This window comes from Odocoileus virginianus, chromosome 6 (assembly GCF_023699985.2).
Source record: "Odocoileus virginianus isolate 20LAN1187 ecotype Illinois chromosome 6, Ovbor_1.2, whole genome shotgun sequence".
NCBI classification, from domain to species: Eukaryota; Metazoa; Chordata; class Mammalia; order Artiodactyla; family Cervidae; genus Odocoileus; species Odocoileus virginianus.
Window position 1 is genome coordinate 25,699,957 of NC_069679.1, and position 11,068 is coordinate 25,711,024.

The following is an 11,068-nucleotide window of genomic DNA, read 5'->3' on the forward strand; positions in this document are numbered from 1 at the left end:
GCCAAAGTATTGGAGTTTCAGCTTCAGCATTAGTCCTTCCAATGAATATTCAGGACTGCTTTCCTTTAGAACGAACTGGTTGGATCTCCTTGCAGTCCAAGGGACTCTCAAAAGTCTCCTCCAACACTACATTTCAAAAGCATCAGTTTTTTGGCACTCAGCTTTCTGAGCCAGTCCCACCACTTCATGGCAAACACATGGGGAAACAATGGAACTAGTGACAGACGTAATTTTGGGGGGCTCCAAAATCACTGCAGATGGTGACTGCAGCCATGAAATTAAAAGATGCTTGCTCTTGGAAGAAAAGCTATGACCAACCTAGACAGCATATTAAAAAGCAGAGACATTACTTTGCCAACAAAGGTCTGTCTAGTCAAAGCTATGGTTTTTCCAGTAGTCATATATGGATGTGAGAGTTGGACTATAAAGAAAGCTGAGCGCCCAAAAATTGATGCTTTTGAACTGTGATGTTGGAGAAGACTCTTGAGAATCCCTTAGACAGCAAGGAGATCAAACCTGTCAATCCTAAAGGAAAACAGTCCTGAATATTCATTGGAAGGGCTGATGCTGAAGCTGAAACTCCAAATACTTTGACCACCTGATGCCAAGAACCTACTCACTGGAAAAGACCCTGATGCTGGGAAAGATTGAAGGCGGGAGAAGAAGGGGACGACAGAAGATGAGATGGTTGGATGGCATCACTGACTCCATGGACATGAGTTTGAGCGAGTTCTGGGAGTTGGCGATGGACAGGGAAGCCTGGTGTGCTGCAGTTCATGGGGTCACAAAGAGTCAGACATGAATGAGTGACTGAACTGAACTGAAGAAAAGCCCATTCTTACCTTGGGATTTTGAATTCCTCCTCTGGTTAATTCCTACCCCCCCCCCCCTCCTTTTAGTCAAACATCACATAAGATGTCTTTCCTGACTCTGCAATTTAAACTAGATTTCCCTGCTTTTCTCTCACAGCACATTGTACTCTCCCCTAATAGTTTTACTGTAGTTGATAAATACATATTTTTTTCTAGTTTAATTGAGATATAATTGACAGGTTTGTATGATTATTTGCTGGTCCCTAGGTTGTAAACTCCAGGAGGGCACAGCCCAAGTTAGTCTCCATATTTGTTGTCCTCATCCAACCCACCCACTTAGAATTATGGTCTGACACAAAGCAGGTGCTCAATGAATATTTGTTGAATGAAATGAATTAGCGCACTAAATGTTAAAGAACTCTGCCCCATTGGCTAGGAGTAGCTTGGAATCTCAGCTTAAATTCTGGATAAGTGTTTTAAAAGTTAGGACTGAGAATACGTGTCTCAGGTATTTCAGCTCACAAGCCCTCTCCAAATCTCATCTGCCACTCTCCACCGTGTAGGTTTTTTTCCTACCAATCTCCCTCTGTGCTCCTGGCTTTCCGGCATCATGCACCATCCCTAACAATCACAGACCAAATAAAGAGAAGGATTGTGACAAGGACCCTAAACGTGACTGCGTTTCCGTCTCAAGGCCAGAATATGACGCCAGTGGCTCATAGCTCCATTCAAGACGGCAAAGTACACCACTTCCCTTCCCTCGCCCAGACCTGGGGACTTCTAAACCCAACGGGAGGAAGCTCAAACTCTGGCCTCGACTCAGATCTTCCGTACAGTATGGCAGCCGCCGAAGACATCGCCCACTCCAGTGGATGCCGTACAACATGGCCGCCTACGGAGAGCGCACCACACCCGCTTCCGCCCGATCGCCGGAAGTTTCCCTTTGAAACCCAGGCGGCAGACGCGGTCTGTGGTTCGGCAGTTATTGCCGAGCATCTTTTGAACCAGAGCGACGAGGCGTGCGGGCAGCAGCAGCAGGCACCTGGGTTCGGCTCTCACGGGGCAGGAAACTGGGCTGGATGTGGGAAGTCGATGGGATGGGCTGGGAATGGAGGATTTTCGCTCTCATGAGTCGCGCTCTCCTGGGGCTTCCGCCTGCTTGGTCTCCTTGGCCCAGCCCTGGGTAACCATTCACTTTGTAACTTCTAGGCCCCAGCCGTGCCGCCTCGTTACGATGACCAGCGTGGTTAAGACAGTGTACACCCTGCAGCCCTCCTGTGTGCTGAGCAGCGGCCTGCCCGCAGGTGGGTGTCCACGGGGCCCTTGCCCCCTGGCACTGCGAACCGGCCCTGGGGTGGTCAGGCCAGGAGTCTGGGGGCGTCAAATCTGTGGTTGGGAATGGGTGGCACCGGCAAGGGAGGGCATTCTACCGGCTTTAACAGCCTAGTAACTCCCCAGGAGCCGGGCTGTCTAGTTTATGATGGGAGTTAGGGGAAGGGCAGTAAGGTAGAAATTTAGACTTGCCCCACCCCCCTGCTTCTTCAGACCAAACTCTGCAGCATTCACCAATTAGATTCAAGTTGCTGACTATTCTACAATATTATTCACAGTAAGCTAGGGATCCATTTTATACGTATCAGTTTTATTTCCAGACTTGGGCTGTCTGGAGGGACTGGGTTTGTTGTCAGGGAGAGACGAGAGTCATTGAAAAAGCAGGATAATTAGGGAGAAGCAGTAGGGTTCACACCCTGTCTGGTTCCCATTTGTAACTGCACAGTGTCCTTTATATAGTACATTCTCAGCAAACATTTGTTGAATAAAGTGAGAGAGAGGGATCAGGCCTAACTAATGCTCCAGAACTTTGGGAGAAGAGGCATGATTAAAAGCAATGTTTGATTGCTTTGCCATTTTGCTTTGTGTTACTCAGCTTGCAGTTGAAATCATCTAAATTCTGCAATTGTCGAGTTGTGTAATCTAGAGATTATAGCAGAGAATTGGCTTCAAACAGGAGAACCGGGTGGTGGTGGAAGGTTTTGAAGCAGCTAGTTAGGATCCTTTCCCAGGTGACTCCATGCAACTGATTGATGAGGGTAGTAGGATTGACCTGTGAAGTAAATAGGCTTTTCTCCAAAGGCCTTACAGGATTCTGTTTGTCTTATATTGCTTCAGAACACCTGAATGGCAATCCTGTCATCAGCAGGGCTTAGGAGTTGATGGAGGAACTGGATTCAGTCTTACACTGCTTTTCCCTTAGAAAGTGGTGTCTTTAGTGCAGTGGGGAGTAACTGACATCTCCCCACCCAAACTGGAAGTTTTCATCTTTTTGCTTCTTTCTCTGTCCCAGCTTTACAGTCATATGTAACCTCAATATTTTAACATTTTTAGGCTGCCTTCCAGGTTTTTTGATGTTAGGCAAGGGTTGGTTGTTTTTTAGTTTGTTTTTTTTTTTTTTTTAACAGGTAACATATACACATGTTAAAAATCCAAAGTTTGGAAATGATATACAGTGAAAAATTAGTCTTTCCATCCTTGGCACTAGCCATCCAGTTCCCGCCTTAGCATCTCTCATTTTAAGAAGATAGTCTTTGTTAAACCCTGCTAAATTTTTCCTATAATACCATCCTTAGGTTCTAACAAATATGGGTTATTGGAACCAATTCTAGTCAATGAAGAGTGTTAATTTTGATCAGTTTGCTGTTGATACCTTTTTACATGAGATATTTCTTATCATGTATGACTTATTAATACCTGAGAGAGGAGAAGGTAAATTCATTCACCCAAGGTTACCTTTTACTTCGGACAGATAACAGAAAGAACCCTTTTAATACTTGCTTTGTGTGAAAGAGTGTGGAAAATAGGATGTCAGTGCCCATTGAGTGTACCTATAAATGAAAAAATTTGTTAGCCTGAGAAATCATATTTATTCCAAACTGTTGTGCAGCTAAAGTCATCAAAATAAATCTTTATCAAACACAAAGTTTCCTAATGCCTGCAATCCAGTGCTTTGTACATCATTCTTCATCTTGATTTAATTGTTGATTTCTTCAACTTAAGATAGGTCAAACTCTATTTTTGGTTGTGCAGTCTTTCTGTAGTTTTGGAGAGTGGGAGATTCTTATTGTGGTGGCTTTTCCTGTTGCAGAGCACAGGCTCTAGGCGGGCTCAGTGATTGTGACATATAGGCGTAGTTGCCTCGGGGCATGTGAAATTTTCTCAGAAACCAGGGTATGGACACAGGTTTTAAAAGGAGCCGTTTTACAATAAACAAAGTGAAAGTTGGTATAAAGTAGAAGAATCCTTTGCATGTATTAGATGGAGTCGGGTGAGTACTTAACTCTAGAACTAGTTACTTGGATTTGCTATGGAATGAAGGTGGTAGAAAGGTGTGTGGTGGAGGGCAGCATAAGGGCTAGGAGGCAGATGCCCTCTTCTAGGGAAGAAGAGTGGAATGTCAGGGCCATTTCTCTGGTTATCTGGCAATAGCCTACCGGGATCAGAACAGAATGCCAAATAAGGAACCTATGTGAAACTCTAAACTTAAAGATGGATAAACAAAAATGGATGGTAAAGGCCAGCATGGAAAAGGAGAAGATGACGAAAGGAGCTAGTTTAGAGATGGTCTGTGAAACTGTGACGTGTTCTGTTTACTCAGTAAGCAGGTTTTGAATTTTTGCTAATATGCCAGATACTCTCCTAGATGCTGAGGTCAAAGACATCTGCAAACCAGGGGGTCCCAGCCTCCAGAATCTAATGCCTGATGATCTGAGGTGAAGCTGATAATATAATCATAGAAATAAAGTACACAATAAATGTAATGCACTTGAAGCATTCTGAAACCATCCCCACCCCACCCCTGTTCTGAGGAAAAATTGTCTTCCAGGAAACTGGTCCCTAGTGCCAAAAAGTTTGGGGACCACTGTCTTAGAGAACTAGTTAGTGAGCCAGTCTGGTCAAAACAACTAAGCAACACCTGAAGCTTGAATCAGCTTGCATGTAGCTTAGGGGAGCAGGCAGAGTGCTTAAGAGCAGAATGAGATAGTCCCATTGAACTGCTGTGTGAGGCAGGGTCCAGCTGTATTTTACCTTGCTGGCAGCCACACTGCCTCTTGTGCTCTTTGCTTATATGAATCTCCAGCTTCACATCTACACCCTCTGGCCATTCGGTTTGCTGTATTGTCAAGCTTCTGTCCACCCTCAAACACACTGCACTATCACATTTAAAGAATTTTGGTTTCTATTCCTAATTGGTCCATCAGTTTTATTCTTCAGGATTTATAGAGTTGGCAGCTGTTGTTCATGATGTGTGAGGTTTCACCCTCTTGTTTTCCTTTGCAGATGCACAAACTCGAGCCACTTTTAAGAGCCAGTTACCTGTTAAGTCCAAAGAAGTTGATGTTTCCAGACCTCATTCAGGAGCTTCAGAGAATGATGTTACAAAAGTCATCAAACCTAGACGAGAGAATGGGTGAGAGTCAGAATATCGGTATCCAAATAGAACTTCTGGTTAGAAATTGTTCAGTATCAAGAATTAGGGTTTTGAGAGCACAAGGTGTCTGATGGATTGGCCTGTAGTCGGTGGCCCAAAGCATCACAGCATTGCTGAGCTGTTTTTCAGAACCCTTGGTGTTGATCAGCTCAGAAGAGGTGCAGCCAGGGTTATGATAGATATTTTTTTCCTCTCTCAGCATTTGCTCTGCATGTACAAATAGCAGCACTGCAGCCAAACACCAGCCCTAAGTGGTAGTCATGGCAGGTGGGTGCTAGTTGTGAGCCTAAGTTGCCGGTGTGAGCACAGGTCAGCCTGGTGTAGTGTGTGTGTATCCTTCCCCCAGTGCTCAGCTCCCACTGAGTCAGGTTGACATGAGGTAGCTATACCATTCTGAGCAGGAGCAGGTCTCTCATGCTGTCAAAGTGGTCAGGAAGGGAGTCCATTCCCTATTCATAAGCCTTTTTCAATAGTCTGGGTGGAAACAAAAGTGCGTGGTGCCTCAGAGCTTCTCAAGCTTGTACTGTCTGCACTGTATGTAACCTCTGGTTCTTGCCTTAGAAAATCAAGTTCTTTTTGTTCTGCCTTGTTCACAACATATGTAACAACAGTACCATGATTCTCTGTGATTGATTCCTTTGTTATTATTATTTAATTGAGGTATAGTTGACATATAACATTGTGTTAGTTTCAGGTATGCAACATAGTGATTTGATATTTGTAAATACTGTGAAATGATCACCACAGTAAGGCTAGTTAACATCCTGATTTGTTTTTGCTTCTCCAGGCAGGTGAAGGCTACAGACACCTCCAGAAGGAACCTCAGAAAGAGGTGAGCATCAGGAAACTTGGCCACCACTTTAGGGTAGTGGGGCTTAATACAGAGTGGGGCTCTGGTTGTACCTCAGAATCACTCATGGGACTTGTTTTACCATGTTGGAGTCTGGTGCCACCCCAGAAATTGGAATGGAATTTTCAGGGGTGAGACACAGCCAGGCTTAAAACCCAATGTCAGGACAAGAGTCGGTGATGTGACAATCTTGAGTAACAGGGAGTTTGGGGGCTCCATGCCAGGGCCACTGCTTAAACCCAGTGATGGCCCATTAACAAGAGCAGGAAGCCCTCAGGATGGGAGAATCTGCATGTGTTAGTAATTTCAAAATGAGTGTTCTACTGCTGGTGGTAAAATCTTGGAGAAGGCTGCATCTTTCTGTACTTGAGGCTTGCTTGGCCATTACAGTCCCGAAGGCAGAAATAATATAAGCTGGAAAGTTTGTAGAAATGGGTTATAATTCCACATCTATTATTTGAGCATGTCTTAAAAGTTCTAAAGACAAACTACTGTTAAGACAGACTCAGAGAACTTTAAAAAGATTCAGTATTGATGATGATAATGGCTATTACTGATTAAAGTTTACTATGGGTCAGTAACTCTGCCATGAATTGCACGTGTATTCTCCTTTATCCTTCACAATAATAATAATATGAGGTGAGGGTATTCTACAAATAAGGTAACAACCTGAGAGGTTACAGAGCTCTCTGAAGGTCATATTCCACTATGTGGTGAGGCCAGAATTTGAACCAGCCAGTTTGTGTAACTCCATAGCTCATACTCTTAACCCCTCCACCTCTTCATCTAAGTACAATTATCATTACAGCTACAAACCATTAAGTAAACAGAAATCGGAAGAAGAGCTCAAGGATAAGAACCAGCTCTTAGAGGCTGTCAACAAGCAGTTGCATCAGAAATTGATTGAAACTCAGGTAAGAGACCCACCAGACCTCTGCCATCAGCTGCCCTGGTGATGCGTGTGGACACCTGAGGGACCACACCAGCTGGTCCTGAGGGCAGGCAGAAAAGACACTGGGCTTGTGCTGTGGCTGTTCCCGGGGAATGGGATGGGCCTGACCTGCCTGCATGTTCACCCCAACAGGGAGAGCTGAAGGACCTGACTCAAAAAGTAGAGCTGCTGGAGAAGTTTCAGGACAACTGTTTGGCAATTTTAGAAAGCAAAGGCCTCAACCCAGGTAAGAACTGCCTTCGGAGGAGTCAGTGCATGCACCCTTTCCTGAGTGATTCTGGGCTGTGTGTCAGCTGACCTGGTCAGGGCAGGGGTTGCCTAGCAAAGCCCTGAAGACTTCAGGGAGCTCCTCTCTGGTCTCTGGTGATGTTGACTCTGCCTGCCCAAGAGTGTTTCAGATGTTGTGTAGAGAGGGTTATCTCTTTCTTACCTGAACACTTTATGCCATTCTTTTGATGCTGATAGGTATGATCTTGCAAATAGGTCAGAAATATCTTCTTTCTTTCAAGGGATATGGCCCACACGGAATCTTCATGGGTGGAGAGAGAGAGATGATACTGAAGCTGGCTAATAATCTAAGTCATGATGGTTAAAATGTGATTCTTGTTCTTACCCTGTCCCTAGAGGGCAGTCTATAACAAAGAGGAAACAGCAGAAGGGATTACCCAGAGACTTTCAGAGAGCCTGAGTTGAGGAATTTAAGAATGCCCAGGGAAGGAGTCCAGGCTTCTTTGAATTAGAGTACTGATTTTGAATACTGCCATTAAAATAGTGCATTTTAGGATATATTCATTATAGTTACATTTTTGCATGATTTTAATTGCCTATATATATGCATTGTTTTTACATTAAAAATGTTGAAGGCCTATAAAGATTTTAGAAATAGTTTTATGTACTGTAAACAGACCCAAAACCTATACATTTCTTTTGGAAAAATTTTCTGCTGAGCTGAGGAGAAAGTCTTGGCCATATCCATACCTGGAGAGGAAGGGGAAGTAAAATCCAGCTCTGGAGAGCAGGCATGGGGGACCCTGCCGAGGTGAAAGCTCAGGGGAGAGAGTCCAGGCCCAGACCCTCAGAGAAGTTTCCCTCATGAATACTCCTGTGGAGGGCTTTTTATTTTCTTTTAAGTTGCAATTCCCTAGGCAGGGCTGACTCTGTTGTTTCTACTGGTTTTAGGCAGTGAGACCCTGGCGTCACAGCAGGACTCCACCGCAGATCACATGGACTCCATGGTGAGGGGGCAGGTGTGAGGGGGCGAGGGGGCCAGTGAGAGTGGGGCCTTGCAGATCTAAATGGGTCTCTGCCATATGTTCGGCAAAGCCCATGAAGCAGCCTTTGGTTATCCAGGAAGAGGGTGGTTGGGTGTGTACTCAAAATAGCATATTTTCCTTAAGGGTGATTTTGTGCTTACAAATAAGTGAGTCTAAGTTGAAAACGTACTACATTAAAACCCATAGTAGGGTGGACTAGTGGAGACAGCTTTCTGGTTTCTCTGTTCTATGCTTTATCAAATTTTCCCCCTTATTCCTTTGCTAAGAACTGTGTCTTACAAAGGTCCAACCTGAATTAAATTTGTCCTCTCTTTGGTTCCTTCCCGGAAGTAGGAAGGTAATTTGTTTGGGATTAAAGCTTTTTGAGCTTCTGTGATCTCTTCCCCAGGAAGATAGGTTGTCATCTTAGAATACTAGGCATGGATACCTTCCTCAGCTCCCCAAGGCAACTTAGTCACCCCTTCAGTGGCTACTGCCTTTCGTTCATATTGGCCTGTGTAGCACGGAGCATGTGGAGGTGTAGTCCTCTGTCCCTCCTGTGAACTCCGTTTCTCAGAGGAGCCCGACACATGTGTGAACACTCAGTAAATGACCGAATGCAAAGGATATTAGTGATCATCTAATCTCAACTCCTGTGAGGAGATGAATTTATTTGAAGAAAAGTTCTCACCTTTCAATAAAGATCTGCTACTATATTTGCTTCTGCTTTTCTCTTAGCTGCTGTTACAAACTTTGCAAGATGAACTGAAGCTTTTTAACGAAACAGCCAAAAAGCAGATAGAAGAGTTACAGGTGAGAGGCAGACATCACCCCAAGGCAAAATTACCATTTCTTACTACAATAGGAGGGTCTCTGGAGGACTCTTTTATTTATCTGTTTATTCATTTTTAATAAACTATTTTGCAACAATTTTAGATTGTGACAAAGTTGCAAAAATAATAGAGAATTCAATTCCCCTAATATTAACATCTTACATTGTCCTGGTATATTTGTCAGGACTAAGAAACAAATATTAATGCATTACTATTAACTAAATTCCAAGTCTTTGATTTCACCATTTTTTTCAACTAATTTTTTGTTCTAAAGATGCTTAGAAGTGTTCACATCCACAGGGCACGAAACAGTGTGCAACATGCTAGATTCCTCCAGGTGAGAGTTGACACCTGTGCGAAGTCTATGCTGTGGAAACTTGATATCTCAGGGGAACCTGTAATAGGAAACCCAGATTCTTGGGGCTGGACTTTGAATTGCTTGGATGAACCATGGAATACTACATGGAATCCTAGAGGATTTCAGTGCTCCAGCTGAGATAACAGATTCTGTAGTAAAGACAGTTCTTAAAGCCAACACAGATAAATCTAAAAAGAGATAGTGTGCGTCAGTATTCCAGTGGTCTTCCTCAATGGAACAGAATGTTCTGGTTATTATATTGTCTTTTCTGAGTCAATGTTTTGTGGGGTTTCTTGTTTTTTAATGTCTTTCCGTGCAGGCCTTAAAGGTAAAGTTGAAGATGAAAGAAGAAGAGAGAGCCCAGTTCCTTGAACAACAGACCTTATGTAGCAGTCAAATAAATGATTTCACAGCAGCCCTTGAGGAAATGGAACAGCTCTTAGAAATATGATAAAAAGCAGGTGGCCACATGGCTCTCTCTTGGGGATAGACTCTCAGAGGAAGCTACTTAGGACATCTGCTTCTTGGCCATGATCTTCTAGGACTCACCATCCCCAGAATGAAAACAGTTTCTGCAGTAGGATTAAAGACAATCGATGCTGGAATGGCAATTCCTCCCTTAAGCAAGCATTCGTTCCCAGCCTTCAGATTGTCCAGCTCTCCTGAACCTCACAGTTCATAATTAGGGCCTACAGGAGAGGGGGCCTGAAAGCTTGGATCAGCCTCCTAGGATCAAAAAGCAGCACATCATTAGCATCAGGAGACTCTAAACCAGCCACAACCAGAGAAGCCAGAAGATGTGCAGAAAGAAACAGTGAAGCATACATGCTCATGGGAGACATCACTGAGGAGTCACGTCCCTTCCTAACTTGGAACACATTCTGTCCCATCCTGGCTGGGCTCTGTAACCTCACTGTAAATTTATGAACTGAAAGTTACCTGAAATGGCTTCATAATGGGGTGAAGGTATAGATAGCAATAACAGGTATGAAACAATACAACTTGGAGCTTTTAATCTAAATCATTTCTGTGTTTTTTTTATAAAGTGTTACTTTTAAATAAATATTTCTGTAACTATTCAGACTGCAACATTGACAAATGAAACTAGCTTTTTAATCTAAATATGGCCACTGAATACTATTGAACTAATCTGTTAGCAAGTTCAAAGTTACAATTTCACCCAGAATGGTTTTCTTCTATTTAACCCAGAGTATTTTTCTTCTACTCATTTTTAAGTGCTCTGTAACTGGCCCCCCGTCCCCACCCCCTCTTCTATGACCATTAGTTAGTCTTCTGTGGGTGTTGCCTGTTTGCAGCAGTGTGTACCAGACTCCTTCCACCAGGTTTGTGTCACTAGCTGCCTGTATTCCTAAATATGATTCATCTCTGCTGTTGCCTTGCGTGACCAATCCTGGACCTGGCCCGCTGGATCGTTATTCAAATGAAGTCCACAGCAGGCTTTCTCTCCCCCTCCTCCCCCCATGGTTCACCAAAGGCGCGGCCATAATTCATTTTCTTTTTTTT

At 43.7% G+C, this 11,068-nt stretch overlaps 1 protein-coding gene across 1 annotated transcript; it reads left to right on the forward strand.

Annotated features, from left to right (window-relative positions):
- The first annotated feature begins 1,519 nt into the window (after positions 1-1,519).
- On the forward strand, positions 1,520-10,625 carry KNSTRN (kinetochore localized astrin (SPAG5) binding protein). The gene is made up of 9 exons (XM_020872372.2): positions 1,520-1,858; positions 2,022-2,116; positions 5,148-5,277; positions 6,086-6,130; positions 6,957-7,062; positions 7,233-7,326; positions 8,280-8,335; positions 9,092-9,166; positions 9,864-10,625. Exons 1-9 carry the CDS (start codon positions 1,650-1,652, stop codon positions 9,993-9,995), a joined length of 942 nt encoding a protein of 313 aa, XP_020728031.2. The 5' UTR covers positions 1,520-1,649; the 3' UTR covers positions 9,996-10,625.
- Positions 10,626-11,068: the final 443 nt, after the last annotated feature.

Bases quoted from the DNA above. Each gene is read 5' to 3' on its own strand.
- KNSTRN (XM_020872372.2), top strand. From the start codon at position 1,650: ATGGCAGCCGCCGAAGACATCGCCCACTCCAGTGGATGCCGTACAACA. The intron at 2,117-5,147 runs GTGGGTGTCCAC...TTTCCTTTGCAG, and splicing joins GAGCAGCGGCCTGCCCGCAG to ATGCACAAACTCGAGCCACT. The intron at 6,131-6,956 runs GTGAGCATCAGG...TTATCATTACAG, and splicing joins AGAAGGAACCTCAGAAAGAG to CTACAAACCATTAAGTAAAC.